Source organism: Ambystoma mexicanum, chromosome 5p, assembly GCF_040938575.1.
Source record: "Ambystoma mexicanum isolate Mex_15411 chromosome 5p, UKY_AmexF1_1, whole genome shotgun sequence".
In the NCBI taxonomy this organism is placed as follows: domain Eukaryota; kingdom Metazoa; phylum Chordata; class Amphibia; order Caudata; family Ambystomatidae; genus Ambystoma; species Ambystoma mexicanum.
In genome coordinates this window covers 1,182,542,522-1,182,569,316 of record NC_090930.1, presented here as the reverse complement: position 1 = coordinate 1,182,569,316, position 26,795 = coordinate 1,182,542,522, and the positions used below count along the sequence as shown (strand labels likewise).

General features: G+C 50.1%; 1 protein-coding gene across 1 annotated transcript in view; it reads left to right on the top strand.

The window, feature by feature from the left end:
• Window positions 1-26,795, top strand: part of LOC138481482 (fibrous sheath-interacting protein 2-like) — a 798,294-nt gene that overhangs the window by 499,294 nt on the left and 272,205 nt on the right. The window contains exon 8 of the mRNA XM_069613651.1: window positions 24,656-24,802. Coding sequence (XP_069469752.1) covers window positions 24,656-24,802 — 147 coding nt within the window. The remainder of the gene's footprint in view (window positions 1-24,655; window positions 24,803-26,795) is intronic.

The following is a 26,795-nucleotide window of genomic DNA, read 5'->3' as shown; positions in this document are numbered from 1 at the left end:
CTATGGTGACCGCTGACATAATTGAAAGGAAATCCCTCTTGTTTTGCGTCGGAGAATCAGTTTGATGCGCTGCTTGCTGCATATGATTTTTCGGATTATGGGTGGTTGTTTGACTCTCGTTTAATAGTCTTCTTACTACAGAGGAGGATGTTATCTCTAAGGATTCACTTCTTGTCCGATCCGGATGAGTCAGTTTGTTTTGAGGAACGGATGGTAGGCCAACCCGGGCCAGGCGGGATTGCTGCCTTATGTCTGCTGAGGCTTTGCATAGGGCTTGAGGTGTAGTTTCGAGCAACCGAGCCTTTGTTGGTGCCACCGCCTTTTGGACAGAGGAAGTGGTAAGATGTATAGGTTGTGGCAGAGCTGGGGTTGGGCAGCTCGGCAGATCCTTGAATTTCTGCTTTGTTGAATGAGAAGGACTGTGAATCTGGCCAAGTAAGTTTAGTTGGTTGTCCTGGACTGGGCTCCCCATAGGGATCGAAGGAGACTTATTGTTATGGTTAGTCAAAGAAGTTTGGGCGGCCAAACCCTTTTCGCTTTGTTCTGGGGTTGAGGCTCGGCTGGGCAGGGCAAGAGAGGGGTCCTTCAGGGGTCGAGCCTGCGGCATCTGAGTTGGAGAATGTAGTGCCGTTTGTGGCTCAGAGGTCTCTTGCACCTTTGGCTGTTGGTCTAACGCCGGGGACCTTTTTCTAGTTTTTTCTGGAGGGTGGCACGTTTTAACTGCTTCTAGGATTTCCTCGTCGGTAAGGTCCTTTTGACTGTTCCGTGTATCCGGGGCAAAGGCATGAAAAAAGTCTGTTACTAGACTTGCCACTGAGGGCTTTATGGACTCAGGATTCCATGGTTTTTTTGCGGGTTGGCCGGTTTGTTTAGTTTTACCCGACGCTATACTTGTGAAGATTTTTTTTGCATTTTTTGCTTCTGTGGGCCTTTTCTTGTGAGAGAGCGAGGTTTTCTGGAATCCGATGCCTCCACCTCCTTCCAACGACGTTTTTTGGGATTAGAGGTTTCTACACATGAAGGGGGGTACGGCTCCGTGAGCGGACTAGGGTTCTCTTCAAGTGGTTTCTCAATTCGAGGGACCGCGCCCCTCCGGTCCACCGGAGGGCGCAGACAAGGTTCCTCCCGGAAGTCAGGGGCAGATGTATCAGGGCCCGAGTGGACTTGTGCCTCGATTTGTATCGGGGCATTTACGGTGGAGATGTGAGGACGTGAGTCAGCTGTCAAGACGTTGTTTTTCCGCTGCCCCAAAGGAGATGTTACCAAATGGGCGGGGGAGTGCACAGGCAGCGTTTGCTTTGCCCCGGGAGGGGGAGGGGAAACCCTCTCCCCCCTGTTCTCACTGCTCGGAGCTTCAACAGAAGCCGCCTCCCTCGCGACTTCAAGCTCCGCCCCCTGAGTGGGTCCCGATTTACGGGCGATTATGGAGCCCTTTGCAGACTCCCCCCCCGCTCACGGGCCTCGGTCCTCCCTCCGGAGGCGTCCCAGGCTCGGAGCTGTGAGGGGGGAAGCCGCGATTGTAGAAGTGACAGCGGGAGTCGCTGAGCCTCAGGACCCGGGGGTGAGTGAGTAACTTCGGCGCACTGTGAATCGTTGCGGTGGGTTTCTGAGTCCGCCTGACTTCCTCGCACCGTTGTGGCAGGGGTTTTTCTTGTGGCTGGGTCTTTATTTTCTTTGTTCTCGGCCCGCCGCCGAAGGGCTTGAGGTTGATATTGTGTTTGACAATAAGTTGTATCTGGGTTTGAAAGACTCGAAGCACCACGGGGAAGGAGGGGTTGTTTTTGTGCGAGTCGGGGACGTGCACTTCTAAGTAAACGGCCCTCCTCTGGGTCCGTAGAATCTGGCACGGATACAGAGGCATGGTCCAGAAGAAGTGAAGGTTCAAAGGCGGTCGCCATGACAGCCATGCACAGACTGCCAAAGACTGCACACTCGCAGCCACACTCCGCGGTCCGCTCCGCGGAATGAAGGGTTCTTGTAGGTGTAAGCAGGTAGTAGCACCTCCCACAGGATCAATGGAAACAGTAGAGTGACTGCCAAAGACTGCACACTCGCAGCCACACTCCGCGGTCCGCTCCGCGGAATGAAGGGTTCTTGTAGGTGTAAGCAGGTAGTAGCACCTCCCACAGGATCAATGGAAACAGTAGAGTGACTGCCAAAGACTGCACACTCGCAGCCACACTCCGCGGTCCGCTCCGCGGAATGAAGGGTTCTTGTAGGTGTAAGCAGGTAGTAGCACCTCCCACAGGATCAATGGAAACAGTAGAGTGACTGCCAAAGACTGCACACTCGCAGCCACACTCCGCGGAATGAAGGGTTCTTGTAGGTGTAAGCAGGTAGTAGCACCTCCCACAGGATCAATGGAAACAGTAGAGTGACTGCCAAAGACTGCACACTCGCAGCCACACTCCGCCTGCTTAATTTTTCACTGTTCATTTAGTCAGATTGTTTGCATTCCACCACATTTACTAGGCATGTCGCAGTCCTCTAGTCACATGTCTGACATGGCTATGGTAAAGTGGAGTGACTTTGTTACCTGGATATCATTTGTTCAAACATGTCCCTGTGCAATTGGACCATTTCGGACTGGCAGCTCCAGGTGAAGAATCTGACCTGTTTGAATTAGAAAAGCTATTACATGCGGGAGTTGGACTGAATGAATAGGTGCTGCCCTCCTCTCCATCTTCACTCACTAGCAATGGTACATGCCATCTGTGTGATGGCAAGTGTGTTTCACCTGGCAATCACAGCCCAATGTGTGATGCCACTGCCAGGCAGCATGCAGGAAATGTGTTCATCTTCCATCTTGGTGTCATCAGTGTGTGCCATTTGCCTGCCCTTCATACGCAGTGAGGTTGCATGCATGGGAGGGTTTTAGTCATGTGGGACATGTGTCAATCAAGTACTGGTTCTCTTGCTTCTCAGCCCTCATTGTGTGCCATGGTGCTAATGCCTGTTTCCATTTCTTTGTTTTTATGTCTTTGCAGGGGAAGACGCACCTGATACTGCTGGGGTTGTGGAGATGGTGCAGACCCAGGAGGGGTCCGAGGGCCGACCAACCACCAGTGAGGGACGTGGTGTGGTGGTGGGTGAGAACCCACAAGTGCTGCAGGTCGTGCTCTCAAGGGGTGTCTCTGGCTGCACCTCCCCCGAGCTGTACTCAGGTGTTGATTCGGATGAGACCTACGTGCCGTCGCAGGTGAGTGTTCCAGGGAGGGATTCTGTTCTGTTCCACCCACCTGCACCAGGGTCAGAACCCTCAATGGGGATGTCAGTGTTGGCAGCTACGCCTTTGGTGGTTACGGATGCAGGGTCACACTCCGCGACTTCTGATCCTGTTCCTGGGCCAGCAGATCAGAGGGGGAATGCAGTCCTGCAGCCTCAGGCAGTGCCGGCACAGCAAGGCGCAGTTCGCCTTGCCCCAGACAGGTGTGGTGCCCGCCGACGTGGTGGCCGTATGCCACCTGGCAATACCGCATGGGAGCAATCCATTTACGGTATGGCAACCCAACAGGCAGCATCATCCGAGATGATGGCTCAGGCCATGGATAGGGTGGCCACTTCCATTGTCCCCCCTGAAAGGCTGATGGAGCGACTAGAGCAGGCAACCGACTCCATCTGCCAGTCACACAGGGAGGACATGTTGGGGTCCAACAGGGACAGGCGGGCGGCACTGGCGACTCTGCAGGAGGCCATCTCCATTGAGTCCCAGGGCCACAGGGAAGCCCTGAGGCAGGAGCTCCTTCACCTCAGGACGACTCTTGTTGAGCTTGAGGCTTCAACACACCAAAGGACAGAACAGCAGCTGGAGCGTCTCACCCGTACGCTCTCTGCTGAGATGCAGGCAACGAGGGCGGAGGTCCGGGCATCCCGTGAGTTGTTGCATGGGGACCTCCGCACACTCATCCTCCAGAACCAGACCTACCACACCCGCATGCTTGCAGCCATGGAGGAGCAGACTAGGGCCTTGCGTGGGCTGCCTCCCATAGTGCAACCACCTCCGGATGCAGCTGCACAGGGTGATAATAGCGACAGCAGTGATACTCCCACAATAGGGTAGCCGTGTGGGCCATGAGCCCATGGAGGTGTTTTCTTTTCCCAGGATCCACGCAGGTGGGTTCTGGTGTGCATCCTGTCCTCGGACCTCCTGGGTGGCCTCCCCAACCCCCCCGGGCCCATCAATGGCCATTTTTTATTTTTTTTTATTTTTATTTTTATTTTTATTTTTATTTATTTTATTCCCAATTTTTTTGGGACGATTTGTTGGCTTCCGTGGTTCCTGTGGGCATACGCTGCATTGTGGCTGGGCACATGCAGGCTTGTAATGTATTTGGTTCAGATGCTTGGGTTTGAGTCACACACACCCCTCCTGCTTCCCGTTTCCATGGGCTTGCAAAGGGTGTGCCCAAGTGACAGTGAATTACACAGTGACGTTGGACTCCCATGAGCTGTGTGGGCAGTCTGTAGTCAATACTGTGTATACATTCCTAGTGCATATTGCTGTTGTGTTGTACACTGCATGTTGCATTGATGTGTAACTCATCTTCTGTGTCTACCTCCCAATTTGCAGGTCCCTTCCTCATGTCTACACAAGGACCTCTAGTCTGGAGATGGGGTCCATGTTGGCAGCAGTGCACCTACAACTCTACATGGCGCCAACACTGCACAGTTGGTAGTGGTGGGAGTGCAGGCATTTCCAGGTGGTGAGACTACTAATATTTAACATTTGTGATGTCATGTTAATGGTAGTACGTGCTCAAGTTTGTTGTTGGTCCGGCATTACTGTGAGCATTTCAGGTGTTGCAAGTTTCTAATAGGGACACTGTACATTGTGACACTAGTGTCATGTTGTGGGGATTACTTTGTTTACCTGCAAATAGCATGACATGGCACGGTGTGTCGTGTGGCGGTGCTGGGGTTGGGTTGGCTGACATGGCACTGTCCTCTTGTTGCATTTTGCAAGTGGGTATTCATTTTAGCTGCTTGAATGTGTAACTTCACAAAACTGCATTGGTGGTGTCTGTGTGGGTAGGGATGCACACATTGTGACACTTCCAGGTGAACAATCTCAGGCTGATATGGTTTTCACGGTTGATTCTCCAGACATTCAGGATCAGTGTCAGGTTGAGTCATCATTGATTGTCAGATGGAATGTGCCAGGGCAGTGTGCACTCCACAGGGGTGTGATTTCTATGTGAAGTAATTAGCCACTAGCTGTGTACGGGCTGCCTCCCCCCGTGCCCTTTCCCCTCCCATGCGCAGCGGCTGTGCATGTGGTTGGGGATGTGGTGCCACCACCATGTCCACGGCCAGGCCCCGGCGTGTTGCAACGTTGTGCAGGACACATGCTGCCACTATGATCCTGCACACTACTGGGGGAGCGTACAACAGCTGGCCGCCAGAACGGTCAAGGGAGCGAAAGCGTGACTTTAGCACTCCGAATGTGCGCTCCACTATGCCCCGGGTTGTAATGTGGGCTGTGTTATATCTTACCTGGGGTGGCGTGGTGGGGTTCCGAATTGGCGTCAGCATGTGGGGGCTGAGAGGGTAGGCACTGTCCCCTGTGGAGGTGGTGATTGGTATCATTGGTGTGGTTGTGACCTTGCTCAGTATCTGACATGCATGCATGTGCAGTGGCATTCATACTCACCAAGCAGCCATGTATCGCCATGCCGCCCAGCTTCTAGGTCCCGGCTTAGGGTGGACATTCGGTAAATGAAGCTGTCGTGGGTTGACCCGGGATAGTTGGCATATACTGAGGTGATGATTCCCATGGCATTACATACTACCTGCACTTTGATGGAATGCCAGTGCTTGTGGTTCCTATAGATGTGCTCTGATGCCCTGGGGGGACGTAGAGCCACATGGGTGCAGTCGATGGCACCTAGCACTTTGGGGAATCGTGCCACACCGTAAAAATCCAGGGCAGCAGCATGCGTTTCTGCAGGTGTTCTGGGCAGGTATATGTGCCTGCGGACTGATGGCCGTGCAGTGATGATGTTCAAGACCTGGTGTAGGCAGCGTGACTGGGTGGCCTGTGATACACCACCCACAATGGCACTTGTCCGCTGAAATGATCCAGTGGCTAAGAAGTGCAGTACATTGAGGACCTTCTCCAGGGGGCTGAGTGCTTGGGAGCACAGGGTGGGTGATGTGAGGTCATCCTCCCACTCACTCACCAGGTCCAGTATAATGTGTGGTGGAAACCTGTACCTCCCATGCACCTGGTCATCAGGCATCCCGAAAAGGCTGGTTCTGGGTGTGAATATTCTGGCCCTGACTATCCTCCTCCTCCTCCTTTGGTAGCCCACGCCCACTGCTGCTAGGAACGGTATGTTCATCCTGGGTCTGAGCTTGTTATTTTGTTAGCGCGCAAATTTATGCGTTGCGCGTGTTGTAGGCGAGCGTGTGACCCGCGCACCCCTGAAATCCAGTACTCAGTCCAATAGCGTGTGGAAATTCCCGCGCACCCCGGGATACAGGTGCGCTGACGTACTTGCGTGTGTAAGTGTCCGCGCACCCCTGATATACACGTACATAGGCCAATCGCGTGTACGCGCACTTTTGTCCAATTACACGCGATGACACTCTGACGTGCAGTCTTTCCACGTGTGCTCTGTCATCACGTGCTGTGTGGGAAACACCCGTGTGGGTCACGTCACAGACGCGTTTATGCGCTGAGGGCCTTTGGTCCAATAGAATCGCGTATGCGTGCTGACGCGTTTACGCGCTGAGGGCCTTTGGTCCAATAGAATCGCGTATGCGTGCTGACGCGCTTACGCGCTAAGGGCCTTTCCTCGATTTTCACGCTGACGTGCAGGATTTTCACGTGCCAAATCACTCCGTACCAAGCTGGCCACGCGTAAGCACACAGAAGACCACGCTCCTGCCCAGAAGGCCGAACTACTGCCCCCCAGAGCCCCGAGCACGCTCCCACCTGCCATCTGCTGCTGCCTGACTGCCTGCTGCCCACGTGCACTGCCATTTGCTGCCTGCACATCAGCCAGGGGTGCTGTTGCTGTGACCACCCCTGCTGGAACCGAAGACTCCCGACTGGAATTCCATCGCTCCACAGCCCAGCCCCTGGACCCAGTTGCCCACCCACTCCTGCCTCTGGGGTTGTCATGTCGGGGCAAACACCATCTGTGACCACTGACAACCCCCGGCCAGAGAGGCAGAGGGGCACCAGCTTCAGTGCCACTGAAGTTGGTGTCCTGGTGGAGCAAGTCCTGGGGCAGTATGATGCCCTCTTCGGAAGTTCCCGCGCCGACAAGGAAGGACGGACTCGGATCTGGACTGACATCGTGACTGCCATAAACGCGGAGGGGGTGGCAGTCCGGGACTTACAACATGTCAGGAAGCGCTGGGAGGACTTCAGGTCCAGGACCCTGAACAAGGCCCGGCGCCTCTTGAAGGCAGCGGATGCCAAGGGGCGCCGGGGCCACTTGTCGGAAGAACAGATGGGGGTCCTGGAACGCATATCCCCAGCGCTCCACGTCCAGGTCCTAGAGAAGCAGACCCGTCTGGAGTCGAGCGGTGAGTGTACATGCATCCTGATTGTGAGCAGTGTGTGTGGTGATTATTCGGTATTGTGCAGGTTGCACATCTGTTTGTATGGGGTCGAGTATGGGTGGGGGTGTACAGGGCCGTGGGGCTGACACATGCGAGGGCTGTAATGTGTGAGACATGGATGGTGCTTGTGTGTGTAGGCTTGCATGCCAAATGCAACTGTGCGTGCACACATGTTTGGATGAATGTGTATGTAAGTAGACATGTCCGTCATGTCAGGCATGTATGTTGTTTTCGGCTGCATGTACGAGCACTGTGTACATGTGCATGTGTGTGTATTTGACAAGGGTGCAACAGTGATGCAACATGGATGCATGTGACAGTGGTATGTGGAAGCCTGATTGGCAGATGTGACATGGATGCCCGTCTGAACAGTGCGACACTTGGCAGAGGTGTAGACATGCATGCAAGTGTGGTGGTGTGTGTACATGTGTGGTGCACTTCCTGTGTTGCATGTGATGTCTGGCTCCCCTTTGGCTGCTGATGCTGTTGTATGTGTAGGGATGGTGGTGGCAGTTGTGATATGGCTGTGGTATGGCTCATGTGTGCGAGTTGCAATGACATGTGTGTTGGGGATTGTGATGACATGTCTGAGGTTTGCCAATGCCACTCATGTGCAACTGTCATGTGTGTATGTGTCCATTGTACAGTGCCCTGATGCCTGTGTTTTGTTTCTCCCTGTCTGCAGCATCAACTGATGAAGAGGGCGGAGAAGGTGCTGTGGAGCACAGCGGCGGGGATCCGACCGCCAGCCGGAGACACAAGGCCCGGCTCCCCTCCCGTGTTGTCATCTCGTCGGGGAGTGAGGAGTCCGGTGCCGCGTCCCAGGCCGCAGCTGCCGGGGGGAGGTCCAAGAGGCGGAGGTTGCAGTTGGACTCCTCTGCAGCAGAAGGGGCAGCTGGGACCCCACAGGGCCCAACAGGGGAAGATGGCAGGGAGTCATCCAGGTTGGTGGGGGATTTGGTGGAGGAGGAGGCCGTGCAAGCACCAGAGACGGGGTCTGGAGGTGGGGATCCCACTGGTGCTAGTGGTGCAGTGCAGGACCAGGGACAGGAGGCAGCACAGGCCGCCGCGGAGGTGCCTGTGTGCAATCCTGTCCCCGATCCTGTCCCTGCATCATCTTGCACCAGCAGGGATGCCTACGTCCAGACCCGTTTTCAGGCAGGGGATGAGCTGACGTCAACTGGCCTTCCTCTGCCTGCGGACGTGGCCATCCAGGTCCGGGTTGAGCCTGTCCTGGCTGGTGTGGCGTTGCGTCAACGGGCCATGCGAGGTGACCTGCAGTCTTTTCATGGAGAGACTGCACGTCATCTCGAATGGCTCATTGACCACGTCAGCCAGCTGGTACAGGTCACCCAGGCCGGATTCCACCGTCTGATGGGGCTTGCTCCGACCCCCTCCTCAACTGGACCCCCTATGCGCCAGTCGTCCTCTGTGCCATCTTCCCACCCATCAGTCACCTGGGTGCCCTGTGGAGCTGCCTCTGACGGTGCGGCCAGGCTGGTGGAGGAGGCATCCCTGCCACAGTCGGGAGTCGGAGGTCCAGCAGGGGTGGGCACATCAACAACTGCCCCCCAGCCGGCAGAGGATGTGCAGGCAGCAGGAGGCAGTGCACGGGCAGAGGCAGAGCAGCAGCAGCAACATGGTGGGAGACATGAAGGCTCGGGGCCTTCCGCATCGGAGGGGCAGGCATCGGCCGGAGGGCAGGAGGACCCAGGACAGAGAGTGTCTTCCGTGTGGCAGCGGTTGGGCCACGCCATAGGTGCGGAGCGGCGGCGGGCGGAAGAGGCGCGGCTCACAATGGTCAGGGCGGAGAACTCCATGCGGAGGGCCCTGAGGCGGGCCGAGTGCCTCGAGGCAATCCGCAGGGGGTTGGAGGAGGACACAGCGTCGTCCCTGTGGACCCTCGGGGCCACGGAACTGGACCGCCTCCGGGACATCGAACAGGAGTTCGATGATGCCCTGGCCCGGGACACCACGGAGTGAGCCGCTGGACTTGCCCGCCGCCTTTGTTTCTTATTATGATTTGGAGTCGACAGACACTGCTCCACTTTTTGTATATAGTTGATTTTTAGTTAGGTTTTTTAGTAGGTTTCCTTTGTTCAGTTGGGCTCATGGACCCTTGGTATTTTTTTACATAGTTCTTTATTGCATGGAGATTTTTTTACATTTGACTTTGGACGACATTTTTTTGGATTCTGATTTGCAGTTATTTTTTTTAAATACGGACATGCAGCTTATTTTTTCTCATTCCGATTGTAGTTTGTTTCCTTTCTTTAGCATTCTTTATTTTTTTCAATACAACTTTGTTTTCATACTTCACTGTGTGGTATCATCTCATTGGTTTCATGCATGTCATGTTGGGTGTTTTTCCATTCAATTGCAACCATTGTGTGTGACGGACATGGGTTCATTAGCTTCATGAACATTGGGGGTGTAACATGTAATTTCCATTTCCATGTGGGTGAATGGGTTACTTGGTAGGGCTTTTTGGCTGTGGAGGCTGACCATTACGCACATGATTGGGGATTGTGAGGACCTGGTGGAGGCTGCCCCTGCACTGCTGGGGGGTGGGGGTGGTGGGAGACATGAGTGGGGGCCTGGTGGAGGCTGCCCCTGCACTGCTGGGGGGTGGGGGTGGTGGGAGACATGAGTGGGGGCCTGGTGGAGGCTGCCCCTGCACTGCTGGGGGGTGGGGGTGGTGGGAGACATGAGTGGGGGCCTGGTGGAGGCTGCCCCTGCACTGCTGGGGGGTGGGGGGGCGGGAGACATGAGTGGGGGCCTGGTGGAGGCTGCCCCTGCACTGCTGGGGGGTGGGGGTGGTGGGAGACATGAGTGGGGGCATGGTGGAGGGTGGCCATGGTGGCTGGGGGGTGGGGGTGGTGGAAGACATGGGTGGGGGCCTGGTGGAGGCTGCCCCTGCACTCCTCAGGGGTGGGGGTGCAGGGAGACATGAGTGGGGGCCTGGTGGAGGCTGCCCCTGCACTGCTGGGGGGTTGGGGTGGTGGGAGACATGAGTGGGGGCCTGGTGGAGGCTGCCCATGGTGGCAGGGGGGTGGGGGTGGTGGGAGACATGAGTGGGGGCCTGCTGGAGGCTGCCCCTGGTGGCTGGGGGGTGGGGGTGGTGGGAGACATGAGTGGGGGCCTGGTGGAGGCTGCCCCTGCACTGCTGGGGGGTGGGGGTGGTGGGAGACATGAGTGGGGGCCTGTTGGAGGGTGGCCATGGTGGCTGGGGGGTGGGGGTGGTGGAAGACATGAGTGGGGGCCTGGTGGAGGCTGCCCCTGCACTGCTGGGGGGTGGGGGTGGTGGGAGACATGAGTGGGGGCCTGGTGGAGGCTGCCCCTGCACTGCTGGGGGGTGGGGGTGGTGGGAGACATGAGTGGGGGCCTGGTGGAGGCTGCCCCTGCACTGCTGGGGGGTGGGGGTGGTGGGAGACATGAGTGGGGGCCTGGTGGAGGGTGGCCATGGGGGCAGGGGGTGGGGGTGGTGGGAGACATGAGTGGGGGCCTGGTGGAGGCTGCCCCTGGTGGCTGGGGGGTGGGGGTGGTGGGAGACATGAGTGGGGGCCTGGTGGAGGCTGCCCCTGCACTGCTGGGGGGTGGGGGTGGTGGGAGACATGAGTGGGGGCCTGGTGGAGGGTGGCCATGGTGGCTGGGGGGTGGGGATGGTGGGAGACATGAGTGGGGGCCTGGTGGAGGATGGCCATGGTGGCTGGGGGGTGGGGGTGGTGTAAGACATGGGTGGGGGCCTGCTGGAGGCTGCCCCTGGTGGCTGGGGGGTGAGGGTGGTGGGAGACATGAGTGGGGGCCTGGTGGAGGCTGCCCCTGCACTGCTGGGGGGTGGGGGTGGTGGGAGACATGAGTGGGGGCCTGGTGGAGGCTGCCCATGGTGGCAGGGGGGTGGGGGTGGTGGGAGACATGAGTGGGGGCCTGGTGGAGGCTGCCCCTGGTGGCTGGGGGGTGGGGGTTGTGGGAGACATGAGTGGGGGCCTGGTGGAGGCTGCCCCTGCACTGCTGGGGGGTGGGGGTAATAGGGGACATGAGTGGGGGCCTGGTGGAGGCTGCCCCTGGTGGCTGGGGGGTGGGGGTGGTGGGAGACATGAGGGGGGGCCTGGTGGAGGCTGCCCATGGTGGCAGGGGGGTGGGGATGGTGGGAGACATGAGTGGGGGCCTGGTGGAGGCTGCCCCTGGTGGCTGGGGGGTGGGGGTGGTGGAAGACATGGGTGGGGGCCTGCTGGAGGCTGCCCCTGGTGGCTGGGGGGTGGGGGTGGTGGGAGACATGAGTGGGGGCCTGGTGGAGGCTGCCCCTGCACTGCTGGGGGGTGGGGGTGGTGGGAGACATGAGTGGGGGGCTGGTGGAGGCTGCCCATGGTGGCAGGGGGGTGGGGGTGGTGGGAGACATGAGTGGGGGCCTGGTGGAGGCTGCCCCTGGTGGCTGGGGGGTGGGGGTGGTGGGAGACATGGGTGGGGGCCTGGTGGAGGATGCCCCTGCACTGCTGGGGGGTGGGGGTGGTGGGAGACATGAGTGGGGGCCTGGTGGAGGGAGGCCATGGTGGCTGGGGGGTGGGGGTGGTGGAAGACATGGGTGGGGGCCTGGTGGAGGCTGCCCCTGCACTCCTCTGGGGTGGGGGTGCAGGGAGACATGAGTGGGGGCCTGGTGGAGGCTGCCCCTGCACTGCTGGGGGGTGGGGGTGGTGGGAGACATGAGTGGGGGCCTGCTGGAGGCTGCCCCTGGTGGCTGGGGGGTGGGGGTGGTGGGAGACATGGGTGGGGGCCTGGTGGAGGATGCCCCTGCACTGCTGGGGGGTGGGGGTGGTGGGAGACATGAGTGGGGGCCTGGCGGGGGCTGCCCATGGTGGCAGGGGGGTGGGGGTGGTGGGAGACATGAGTGGGGGCCTGGTGGAGGCTGCCCCTGCACTGCTGGGGGGTGGGGGTGGTGGGAGACGAGTGGGGGCCTGGTGGAGGCTGCCCCTGCACTGCTGGGGGGTGGGGGTGGTGGGAGACATGAGTGGGGGCCTGGTGGAGGGTGGCCATGGTGGCTGGGGGGTGGGGGTGGTGGAAGGCATGGGTGGGGGCCTGGTGGAGGCTGCCCCTGCACTCCTCAGGGGTGGGGGTGCAGGGAGACATGAGTGGGGGCCTGGTGGAGGCTGCCCCTGCACTGCTGGGGGGTGGGGGTGGTGGGAGACATGAGTGGGGGCCTGCTGGAGGCTGCCCCTGGTGGCTGGGGGGTGGGGGTGGTGGGAGACATGGGTGGGGGCCTGGTGGAGGATGCCCCTGCACTGCTGGGGGGTGGGGGTGGTGGGAGACATGAGTAGGGGGCCTGCTGGGGGCTGCCCATGGTGGCAGGGGGGTCGGGGTGGTGGGAGACTTGAGTGGGGGCCTGGTGGAGGCTGCCCATGGTGGCAGGGGGGTGGGGGTGGTGGGAGACATGAGTGGGGGCCTGGTGGAGGTTGCCCCTGGTGGCTGGGGGGTGGGGGTGGTGGGAGACATGGGTGGGGGCCTGGTGGAGGATGCCCCTGCACTGCTGGGCGGTGGGGGTGGTGGGAGACATGAGTGGGGGCCTGGTGGAGGCTGCCCCTGGTGGCTGGGGGGTGGGGGTGGTGGGAGACATGGGTGGGGGCCTGCTGGCAGGTTCCCCACAGTGCTGGGGGGTGGGGGTGGTGGGAGACATGCATTGTTGATCAGTAGTGCAAGGTGACATGTGGGTTGGCTGGGGGGCATGCCCATGGTGGATGGGCTGCCTGCGGGACATGAGCAGGGGTGCAGGGTAGTCCCCCGTGGTATGGGCTGCCTGCAGGGGCCGTGGAGGTTGTGTAGCGTACACCTGGGAGGACCCACATGGCCAATTCACGTGTAGTACTCCCCAGAACCCCTGAAATACACATTCCCTGCTGAAATCGCGTGTGCAACTTCCCGCGCACCCCTGAAATACACGTACCCTGCTCGCACTGGGACAATCGCGTGTGGAACTTCCCGCGCACCCCTGAAATACACATACCCTGCTCGCACTGGGACTATCGCGTGTGGAACTTCCCGCGCACCCCTGAAATACACGTACCCTGCTGGCACTGGGACAATCGCGTGTGGAACTTCCCGCGCACCCCTGAAATACACATACCCTGATGAAATCGCGTGTGGAACTTCCCGCGCACCCATGGAATACACGTACCCTGCTCGCACTGGCCCATTCGCGTGTGTAACTTCCCGCGCACCCCTGAAATACACGTACCCTGATGGAATCGCGTGTGGAACTTCCCGCGCACCCATGTAATACACGTACCCTGCTCGCACTGGCCCATTCGCGTGTGGAACTTCCCGCGCACCCCTGAAATGCACGTACCCTTCAGAAATCGCGTGTGGAACTTCCCGCGCACGCCTGAAATACACGTACCCTGCTTGCACGGGGCCAGTCGCGTGTGGAACTTCCCGCGCACCCCTGCAATACACGTTCCCCGCTTGGCGTTTGCTGTTTGCCAGCCCGGTGAACTGGTCCAGGGTTAGCGCAGCCCTTTGCGATGATTTAGCGATTTTGATGGCTTTTCCTTGCGCGAGGGCGTTCTTGGGGGCGTTACTGGCGCTGCTGCAGGGTCGCTGCGATTCTCTGCGCCACGGCTGGTTTGGAAGCCTAAAATCCATGAATACGCTGTGCGCGGAAATCGGTTTTAGCGCACGTGCCTGGCGCAGTCAATCGCACGCGGACACTCTGCGCCAGCCGCTTGCGACACTTTTGTGCGAAATTCTATGAATTACCCTCTTAACCTGTACCTAATATAGGCTTGTCAGGTATGGTTGCATGGAAATAAAACCACGTGGTCATATCGGGGCATACGTCGTTTTAAGAACGCACAATACTCCCTGTACATGTGATATGTTGATATAGTATCGATTGTGTTCCTCCAGTCTTGTTCAAAAAGTTTCTTTTTTGCAAAAGCAGGACGTTGATATACGTCTTCTATGGTAATACCTAAGGAGTTCAAGATATTTTGCATGTTGCTATTGTATTCATTAAAGGAAGCAGAAGAGGAGGACTTCAGCATGCTGTTCAAATCACCGTACAAGGAGTTTTTGGGTGCAAAATGAATCTTAACGTAGCCTGATATTTGACGCCATTTCCAACGTGTGGATAGTGCAACCAACCCGAGCTTGTGACGTATCACTGCGTTTGGTATATTCAAGGGAAGGTGCATGGCAGATTTTATCAATGATCCTTGCGTGGTATTCAAAATTGCAGTAACATCTTTTAGTATTCTGAAATCTCTTTTTACAAAACATCCCACAAGGAACCTTGGCAGGTGATGAAGGGGTTATCTGTGCAACTTTGGCATACTTTCAAATGCTTTTCACCAGCTTGCAACTGATTGCTCACACTGAACAGCCATAGCTATATTCTATCGCTCACAAACACAATGTCATTTCCTCTCTTGGTTACTGATATGCTTACCCAAAAATGCCAAAAGGGACTTTGCTTATAATGCCAGCAAGATATGCCTCTCTGTGCCCTGGGCTGCTTTACTGTCTCTCCCTAAGAACACCCTCCTTCTTGTATCACAGCAGGCCTCTGTCATGGGCAGCTTGGCTGTCTGTCTCCTCTCTCTGCCACACTCCTTCTCCCTCTTTCAGCAGCAAAGATTCCAGGCCCCTCTTTCTTTAATTGTACCTTTTCAAACTCTTTCTGCACTCCTCCTTTCAAGGTATATCTTCCTACAGAAGGCATACCATATTCCTGTCTCTTGCAGTGATGTTATCCCATCAATCAGACACCTCTGCACAGATGCCAGGCCCCCTAGAATCTTCCATAAAACGAACACGTGTTCCAATCCTGTCACCTTTACACAGAGTTTAGCACAGTGAGCCTGGATGGCTTAGTTGAGACCAATTTCCTTCCAGTTTCCTGCACAGCTAATCGATCTAGTTTGCTGCACATCCCATGCTTTCTAAACCTCACATTCCCCATCTCAAAAGCAGATTTAAATCTGCCATTTGCTCTCTAAGCAGCATGTCAGAGCCTGTGTCTGCATTACTATTTACATCCCAGTTTGCACCCTATACTTGCACCAAATGCTATGGACTCAACTGTCCCACTCTAAACTCTAATTGTATTAGTATGTTACATGTTAGGAGTTAGTAGTTAGTAGTTAATCATATTAGGTGTTAGAACACAGTCCCTACACTCCCTGAAAGTGTGTGCCGCCATTACAGGGTAAGTCCCAAGTTACCCCTACACTCTCACAGCTGTCTCACCTAAGTGTCTCACATTCACCCTAACATAAGTCTTCCGAAGGAGTCCAAGCTACTATTCCTGGCCTAGTTGAAATGTACATCATTTGACAATTTGCACCACCCAAATCTCCTGCATATCTCCCGCCTTTTTGTTTCTGTAGAGCCCTGACCCAAGGACTTATGCAGGAACAAACAAAACAAAAAATCCTTGCTACACCATTTCATCGTACCATATGATCTTGGGCACATTTGTGAGAATGTAATCATTTTTCATTTTTTTACTTAAAAATCATGAGTTGTTCACAAAATGTAGCATTCACAAGTTTTCGTGTCCTTAGATATCATGCGATTAGCAATTATGTTTTTTAACGATTTGATTCTGAAAAAAATTAAACTTGTTTTTTCCTTTCTTTATTTTTATAACCACTTAGATCATTTACGTATTTTTTGTACTCTTTTTCATTGATCATTCCTTTTTCATGTTTTTATGTTGTTCTTTTAAAAAATTCTTTTCTAGGAAACAAACAATCCAAACCCAACTTCATCAAATCATTTTGCGGAAAAGAAATATCAAAGTAATACAATCATGTAATGTTTGTCCATGCTGTTGATGATTGCTGCATTATTAAAACTGAATGACCGCAGCAATAATTCAAACCTAGGGTTAACCGCATTCAAACCAATGTTTGTGTTGAAATGACTTGCTCCAAAGGTAAATGTTAGAACGTTCAAACTTAAATTGTTCATAAAGAATGGATAAAGGCAAGGGTAATATGAATGTTTGCAAAATGATTACTCCCTTAAATTGGTGGTGGCAGATCCATCACAAGGCTTAAAGGTGCCTGTGTCCATGCCACAGATTTCCTTGATGCAGAAACAAGTTTTCATCCACTGCATTTGGGTTTTCTTCTGGATGCCAGTTGCTCATCTTTTACCACTTCTTCGGTCCAGTGGGCTCCAGTGGACTCCAGGTCATCCAGGGGCCTCCTCCGGGAATCCATGGGTGAGGGAATCCAGCTCCAGGACCGCTGGGCAGGCAATAAATTAGTATCTAAATCAAAGGAGACATAGACAGATTAAGTATCAAGTACACCAAACTCATTAATTTACTTTCTTTTTGGTGTTTGTCTGAAATAAAAATGTGGATTATGCAATATGAATATACAATATATACAACAATAGCTTTTGTAATGTTCATAGAGTTGTTATAACAACCTGGAAACAAACATGTGCACTAAACATACAAATATATAACAGTAGCATTTTGTTTTATAACTGACTGGAAATAAATGGGAGTGTTAACACAGAAACATACAACCATACCATTTATTTATAAAACTGGCATGACCACAATAATTTAACATCAGTTTGTTTCCTATTCACACACATCACTCTCATATTTCCACACACTTATACTCACCTGTTTCATCCCCCCTTTTCCCACTCTAATTACAATATTTACAGTCACACATACTTAACTGTCACAACAAATCCCCCCAGTGCAAATGTCATCTGTTTTCCTACTTTGACTCCAAGGTAACAAATACACCTTTCACGCCCTATTGGTTTCTTCAGCTTGTTCCATTCGTTTTCACCTTGTGCTTTGGGTGAAATGGCTTGAATTGGGTAACATGGCCAAATTGTCCCACCACCAAATATCCTTTTATTATGATTCTGTATACCACAGGTGAGATTTTGTCTACAATTTTGTATGAGCCGTGCCAGGATGTGAGAAATTTTGAAGTTCTATATTTACCTTTCCCAAAATCTAATTTAAACACCTGATCCCCTACTTCATACTTCCTCACAGATGTCCTCTTATCATGGTATGATTTTTCACTGCCAGCGGCTTTTCCCAGATTTCGCTGTGCAAATGCAAATTCATGCTTCAAGTGTTTTCTCAGCTCTTCCACATATTCATGAATCGTGACTGCATTTACCAGGCCCTGTTCATTGGTCCGGTATAACACATGTTGTGGCAAAACCATCTTTCTGCCTTTTAGAATCTCATGTGGACTAAGGTTTGTGCATCTGGATGGTGTTGAGCTAATAACCATCAGCACCAGAGGGAGTCGCAAATCCCAGCTGGGTCTTGCCTCAGCTACACACCTTTTTAAAATATCAATGATTGATCTGTTGCAACATTTTACAACTCCAGAAGAAGAGGGTCGATATTAAATGTGCAATTTTCTTTTCACTCCAAAGATGTGCAACGTCCTTGTCTTCACTGCACTGGCGAAATGACTTCCACGCTCTGATTCTATCCTTTGGGGCAAACCAAACCTAGAGAAAATATGGTTGACTAACAATGTGGCTGCTGTTTGAGCACTGCAATCAGGTGCTGGAATGAATTCCAGCCACTTGGACATTAAACAAGTGACCGCTAACATACATCTGTTTCCTCATGTTGATCTTGGACGGGCCTATAACATCGATTTGTAAATCTGATCATGAAGGTGGGTCAGACCTGTTTTCATTAATTGGGCTGTTTTCATCTGTGTGTTGGGGAAGTAAGTTGAAACAAACACCCTCTTGTGCATATTTCTACATCTTGGGACAAGTGTGGCCTATAAGCACATTCTTTTAGGATTTACAGTGTTTTCTGAGAACCTCTGTGTTATGGCATCATGGGCATGATGAAGCATCAGTCCAGAAATAACAATGGTACCACCCATTGAATTTGGCCTGACATGGATTCCTGAATCATCAGTCCATCCTGTAATCGAATTCTCTTGTTCTTTAGCAACACCCTCAGCTCTTCTTTCCTTTTGCAGTCCTCCTCGGAGGATTTTGTTCGGCATCTAGTAAATGGTTACATAATACGCATAAAATGGGGTCTTCTTTTTGTGCCTTGACCAAGTCCTGATCAGGTGTATCAAAACTCCATGGTGCCACTGGCTGATCAACTATTCTCTGAGTTGTGGAGTGCGTTATTGCATCCACCTGGATTTCACCAAGCCGGTGTTCAATAGGAAACGACTCTCCCATCACAGCCCCAATTTTGGCTAATTGATATGCCTTATCATTCCCTTCCTTGTCTTCACCTGGGGTTTTCAGATGGCCTCGTATTTTCCTCTAGGGAATTATGTCATTTTTGAAACAAGTGTATCTATGGCTTGGATAATTTTGCCATGTTTGAGTGGTTTCTTGTTATAAGTAATCTTTCCTCTCAATTTACTTTCTATTGCTGTGGATATTGCTTATAAATGGCAGCCAGTTCTACAACCTGACTGCTTTTGGGGCCCAAACTCATGCTTACTCTAAAATGCCATTACACTTGACCCACACATTTCCAATTCCTGCCACCAATTCCTTTTCAGAATCACCTCCCACATTGTATGCACATCCATCCAAGTACACAGTCGGGAGATCCCTGCATGTTGCTTCATTGAATTGTGGGGATTGTTCAAATTCGGTTACATGTCTGTCTAGTTCTATGTCATCAGAGGCACAAGCATCTGCACAGTCATGTAAATCTGCCAGCCCCTGGGCAACTGGGCTCTTTTATTCTATCCATATCTCACTTCCACTGGGAATCTCTGAATTGCCAATGTCCGTGATGTGATTCTGGACAGGGACAAATTCCCTGATCTGATCCTTTTACTCTGTAAAAAGTGTAGAGACTGATGACTTGTTTCCACAATCACCCGCTCCCCTTAAATAATGTGGCGGAAATGTTGTAATGCTCAGACAGTGGTCAAAAGTGCTTTTTCACATTTGCTAAATTTAGTTTCTACCTGTGACAATGCTTTACTGGCAAATGCAATGGTTTTATTATTTGCACCATGTTTTTGGTACAGGACCACTGACATGCATTGATCTGTGAGTCCTATTTCTATGAAGAAATCTTGATTCTTTATTGGATAAGCTAAACATGGGACTTTCATCAAACAGTCCTTTAATTTAGCCACTGCTTCACTTTGTTCCTTTCCCCAGTTCCAGGGTACTCCTAGCTTCAATAATTTAGTCAAAGGTTTTGTGATTTCTGCATAATCTTCAATGAGTTTCCTGTTGAAACTTGTTAATTCCATTTTAGGTTAGTGGGATCTTTTAATTTCTGAATATCACCCACCTTTTTCTTTTGTGGGTTTAACCCATGCTCTGTTGCTTCATGCCACAGATGGTTTACCCTTTTTCTACACCACTGCGCTTTCTGTAAAGATACATTTGCTCTAGCCTTTTATAACTGACCGGGTATATGTCTAATTTCATTGAAGTGACTTTTTAAGTCTTCATTCTTGATTAGCACATCATCCACATAAATCACAGTTCCCCTCTCAGCTGCATCTGGGAGCGCTTTACAGGAATATCCCAAACTCTCTCCCACTATTGATATACTCGAAGGGGGCCCGAACTCATGCATACTATAATCAGTTAAAGGAGAATGCAAATAGATTTTGTATATCTTCAGCTAGTGGCACACACCAGTAATCTGCTGTAAGATCCAGAGTGGTAAATATCTTTGACCCCTGAACTTGTGCAAGGCCTTGATCAATAAATGGAAGTGGCCACCTTGAAACAGGTACCCTCTTGTTTAATTCCCTTAAGTCTGCAAACAAGTGCCACTGGCCATTGGGCTGTAGCACACCTAATATGGGAGTATTTGAAGTATTGTGGATAAGCCTAATGTTGCCTCTGGATTCCAAATGTTTAATTATTTCTGCTAGGGACTCCAGACAGGCCAAGGGTAACCTATATTGTTAAACAAATACTGGCGCCCTACCATACCCTTCGGGTAGAGTGGAAACATCGGCAAGCCCGCAATCATAGGCGTCTTTAGCAGATACCTCCTTGAACTCAGTACATTTTTTTCTTAATTGGTCTTTTCCTCTTCATTTGGGCAAGCATCTGCAGCTTGAATTTGCTTCTCTACCAGTTTAGAGAATTCTGGGAAGTCCTACAAGGGAGAGACTTCTGTACATTCCTCTAATTCTGTGGCAGTTTTTTTTTGGAGAGTCACCATCCTCAAGTATCTTGGCACATTAGCCTCCATTTCAACTAGCTGCATTTCACCTTGCTGTTCTACTCTTTCAGATTCACCCACTTTAAATAGGATGCAATTGTCCTGATGACAGCATATTACACATTTTGGTTCGCAGTGGTAAACAGATTGTATCCTGAACGTCCCCTTTGATTTAGAATCCAATGACTCAGGCAATTCACCCTGTGAAGTTACATAGCTTTCAGGAACGTTCCCGATCACTGTGTTGTTTCAATCAGCAATGTAGTGGGATTCCTGTATTGCCATCCCTAATGCTGTCTTTTCTTCCAAATTAATGTTTTGGCATCCCTTGTTATTCACCAGTATTCAAAAGGGGCCATCCCCAATCTCTACCAATGGCGTATATTCACATGCTAGCCTTTGCTGTCTCATGGATTTATGAAGGAAGAAAATTTGCATCAAGCCCTTTCATCTGTTGTCCCTTTCTGTACTTTAATGATATTGCAAGTTCTCTGGTGAAAGCGGGAATAATGACATCCTTCTTTAACCGAAGCTCAACTGCATATGGCATCATTTGGGCACAATGATAAGCTTGTCTTTTGTTCTCAAATTCAGGTGCTGCTCCACCCAGCCTAGACCAAACATTTTGATTCAAGAAATCTAAAATCATACACAATCTCTGCATGATGTCATTTCCCAAATAGAATGTATTTTTGGTTCCACTTACAATCCAAATATTGTGATGAATGGTTTTGGAACAAACTGTGATTCTTAACATGCACCTTACCACAATTCTTTGCCCCAATTCAGGGTCATCCAGACCAAATATTTGTTGATTTATTTTTTATTTTAAAACTTGATATTTACTCTATGTCAAGCATTTGTTTAAATATATTTTCATTAATGAAACTCTTTTCCTGCTCTAGGGCCAGCAATACTTCAATCATTTCTGGATGCCCATTTACATGAACCGGGATCCAGGCCTGCCCTTCTTCCATGTGCATCTCTGCAATTGTTGAAATATATTTTTACTGATCTGACTCTGCAGCAACATTTAGTTTGCAATTTTCCTCATTTAGATAAAAACACAATGTGTTTTCATCTATCTGTGTCTGTCAATTTTTCTTGGGGTCCAGAAAAATCTCTAAAGATTTATTTTCCTTTTCTCCTTGCATTTCACGCTAGCACTTGAGGATGACAGTGACACTAGGCACACAGCCATTCTGAAGATAGACCTTACTGCACTTTCCGATCTAGCAATGTTATGACATTCCTTTGCACTGTTACTCTGGCTCATTCCCTTTTTAGGTTTCAGGTTTTTTTCTGCCAAAACCGTAACACCCAGTTTACCCCATCAATAAGAGGTGACACTCTCCTGAGGAAATGTGTTCTTATAAGGAATGGTATCTCATCAATGGGTGAGAACACAATTTCCTGTCTCATTCTATGTCTCCCTATCTTGATGTCAACTTCAGTGATACTCTCCACTGATATTTCTACCCCACTGCAATGATGCACAGGCCCTCACTCTGCCGCAATATCAGCATGTCCTGTGGGGATTTTCCCTCATTTATGATTTGCATTAATTTCTGGGACATGACTTGGCCTGGGCACCTGTGTCAATCATTGCAAACGCATTGTACCTCTCTACAATATTAATAGGGGCATAGGAAATGTGAATTGTTGCTGATTTCAGGGCTTACGTTTCTTAGGTCAGCCTTGCTTTTTGCTAGGCAAAGCGGCATATGAAATGAAATGTCATACCCCGTTTTGCCCATCTCTCTTTGAATCTCTTTGTTTCTTTTTTTGGACTCACTGCTGACTGCCCCACTGTCTCGGGACCACCAGTGTTCAACCCCCTTTTCTCTACTGCTTTTTCATCATTTTCAGGGCCCTTTCCACTTATCTCCATTCTGGAACCTAGTGATTCTGTATTTTCACAAGTGTCATGTGGCAGCATGTCAGTTTCCCGTGTGTGACACTTACCTACATTTTGTACGGTACCTGTCATTTCTGTCTCTTGAAACATCTGTGGCTCAAAATATTCTTCAGGTCACTGAACTGCACCGGTCTCTTGGGGAATTTAAATTTCTGTGGAGGTATTAACAGTATTTTGGTTATCAAACAAGGATAAATGGTCACTTGTTTTTTTCTTTATATTTCCCATTGCTGAGACATTCAGTGTACCATTAACCCTGCAATGATCCACTTTATCACAAACCATCTTTTGTTTTATGGACTGCATCTCATCATTTTCAGATTGCACATTATTTTTAAATTGCCTTCTGACCCACTGATCTTTTGGTTTTTCTTTCTTGTTCATTTTCCTTTCCTGCTCCTCATTTTCACACACTTGAATGGTCTGGTTCAGGTCTAAGTTAAACCACACTCCCTTTTTGTGTGTGTTACTATTCCCTATTTCACTTTCATTTGTTTGTTTTCTTGGTTTCAAATCTCTAAGCAAATCAGTGTTTTCATTTAAAGGTAACTGTTCTCATGATGGCAAGTATGACTAACTAGTCACTTATTGTCACCCTGTGCAAGATCACTCCTGTGACATTCTGTACTTTCATTTGACTGTTGTTTCTATACTGCACACAATTTCCCTATTTGCTCATACAACATTTTAACCTGAGCCTCTAAGCATTGGAATCTGTCCATGTCTCCAAAATCATTCCTCTGCATTCTAGGCCGGTAGTGGATGAATTCACCCTCATTTGGCCTCTTCTGGTACCTTGGAGGAGACAGATTTCTGTTTGTGTTTCCCCTGAATTCCCATGACACAGGAGGTGGGGAGCGTGGGGCGATCATCCTTTGACCATGGTCAGCCTTTGGTGGGGACTGACTATATTGGCTGGCGCATTTATCTATTTATTTATTTTTGACACTTATATAGCACACCTAACACAGAGGTATCTGGGCATTTGTACATAAGATGACAGTTACAGTAGATACATATATAGAACGGTTACAAATGTGATTACAATAGTTACACAGGTACAAGTGCTATAAAGTACTTCAAATTAAAGTAAATCTACATATTTTGGTCTTACTTCATTGCCATATACCATTGTGGCAGGGTCAAACCTACTCTGAGCCCCCAATGCTTGGGATGGCCCGCCATACATCTGATTCTGGGTGTTAATTAGCCCTGGCATATCGGAGCGAAATCCCGCCTTGGGATAATTACCAAGATACTGAGGACTATGGTATACATTTCTGCCATTGGGATCTATGGATTGGTACACAGGTGCACTTTGTGAGGCCCTGTCCTCCTGGTTGTGTGGTGTGTCATTTTTTATTTGAGTTTGAGCTGTCTCTAATGGCATCTTTCCAGATTTTGAAAAAAACTGGGTAGGAACCACACAGTTATCCAGTCGCTCTCAGTCTGTTCCCCATATGGGGTAACTAAAGCATTGCAGAAAGGTAAGGATAAGATTTGTCAATCCTGCACTGTTCTCTGAACTTTTTATTTTCAAGTAGAAAAAAATTTCAAACACCGGTTGTGTGGTTTACTTAAGAAAAGACAAAAATGTAATAAAAGAAGGCAGGAGAGGCCAGCTAATGCTTCATCAAAAGTAGAGCACTTATGCCAATGCATTTCGAAGTGATGCTCCTTCATCGGGGCGGAGCCCTACAGTATGTTGTAATACACAAATTCAACGTAAATCACAAATCCAACATTCATCCACCATGGATGTGTAAAGTAATAACAACAGTGTGTAATGATCAAAAGATTAAATAACAATAATAATCATACATTCCAAGATTTGTACATGTGGAAACATAAGGGAAAAAAGAAAAGATTTGTGAGAACGTTTTTGAGGTTATTGATAATATGATGAACTCCTTTTTCTCAACCGGTGACTCAGTTTGATATCCATATGTGTGATTTGTATTTTCATGTTGGTGGTTTTCCTACAGCTCCCACATTCTTCAATATCAATGGTTATCCAGCCATATCCTCCTTATTCCTGTGTTGGAAATGGACGGCATCCTCCACTTAGGAGAAGATTTATAAGGTGTCGTCATACTCCGCAGGAAAGCAAGATAGGAAGTGTACAAAATAAGGTAACTTTAATGCTTGAAACCTTTGTTTTAAATACCCCTACATCACGTTTTGTGTTAGGTCTCACTCTTGTTGGGTATTACTGGTTCATGATGGCCATTCGGGACAGCATTCTCTAGGTGAAATGTTCCTTTTTTCAATACTAGAGGATACATACTGGTGCTGATGCCATCTCTTGTGTATTTCTTTTCCCTATTGTGCCTACAGCAAAAACAGTAAACAAAATGGGTGACTCCAGGCACCTACGATGTGGCATTCATGTACATTCACTATGCCTATTTCAGTCGAATTTAGCTATTTTTGTAAAACTTTATCATTTTCCAAACATACAATCAGCAAATTAAACAGTGAACTGCTAACAACAATCGCCAATCCTTTTGCTTTTCCTACATTCGTATTGCGTGTAAGTAATGACATGGTTCAATGTTCCCCCTCAGCTTCAAATGCAAAGTCCACAGCGGATAGCTTACTCAGATGGCTAGGAATACCTGAAATAGGTTGGAGGCAAAACTATTTCAGCTCTATTATTCACATGTACAGTTAGTTTATACAAGTATGCACTATGCAATGTCTTCATATAACAATTTTTGCTATAACCACTGCATATTTGCTGGCTATCTTCCCAGGCCACATCAAATATCAGTAGTGGAGTGGGATACCTTTCATCAAGCCTTTCAAGTGATAGGTGGCCCATTACTTTACCACACCCCTCGACCCCTATAAATTAGATTGAACCCCACAACGTAATTCCCCCATAAAATGTTATGTACATTTTATATAAACTGGATAAGAACCCCACTGTAGTGTATATACTTTTGATAAAGATGTATCTGAACCCCTATAAATGTAATTGAAGCTGAATAAATTTGAAGACCCTCCAAAAAAAGGATATAAATTGTGTATGAATTTGATAAGAATCCCAATTATTTTTGATATATGCTATGTTATTGTCAGGTTTCCTTCCCCTATTCAGGCTATTTTCCCTTATTCAAGTTTCTTTCCCATTATTTCTCTTTTATTATCCTTTTTTAGATTAGCCTTGTGTGGGTGGGAAGTTTTCTATTGTAGTTGGTTTGGCCTTAACTTCCTGATTCAGAATCCTGGTTCTGACCCAAGGCAACATGGAGTTTCACAGTGACAGCTCTAATTGGTTAGAAAACACTGCTGAACAACAATGAACATTCTAAACTGTCACTCTTTGCCTTTCATCATCTAAACCCCAGCTGAGAGGACGTGTGTAGTGGCTGCTCCTGCTTTAGACTTGGGCCTGGTGGATTTTATCCTTCAGGCGCTAGCAGTTGAGCGGCTACTTTCTTGGGGGTTTCAGGAGAAGTTACCAGCTGTCAGGAATGCGTTTTGAAGACAGGAAACTCTGCAGGTTCAGCTTTGGTTAGCCTTGACGCAGTCAGCCTGGTGTTGTTTTGTTATCCACTTCCCCCTTTCCCTTTGGGGTGTAGTTTGCAGAGCTGAATTAATATCTAGTTCTGGGAATTACATTTCAGGGGGATTGTCGGGGATTCAGCAGCTTCCGCGGACACAGGACCTCTCAGCCTGACAGAATGAAAGGCCAATAATTTAGTCCGCCCGAGCTGTCATGAACCCCGACGAATCCATGGAGGCGTTAGGATCTTTGATCAGGGAGTTACGGGAGGAGTTGAAAATATCTCGGGATGAAAATGCTTTACTCAAAAGGTGGATGACTTGAGTGTTAAAGTAACACAAATTCAACAGAGGGGAGAAAGGAGAGAGGATGAGGTTTCAGGGGGTGCTGGTTCTCCACCTGAGTTAGAAAGGGAAGGTGGAGATCAATTACCACAAATACAACGGGCCCCTCCAGTGGCAGAAGGGGTAAGAAGTTTAATTATGCCAGTTCCTTTGGCGCCTCCAGAACGTTATCATGGGGACCCCAAGAGGTTTAGGGTGTTTTTGACCAATGTAAATTACATTTTATGAGTAGACCAGAACTCTTTCCCACGGATGCATCTAAGATAACTT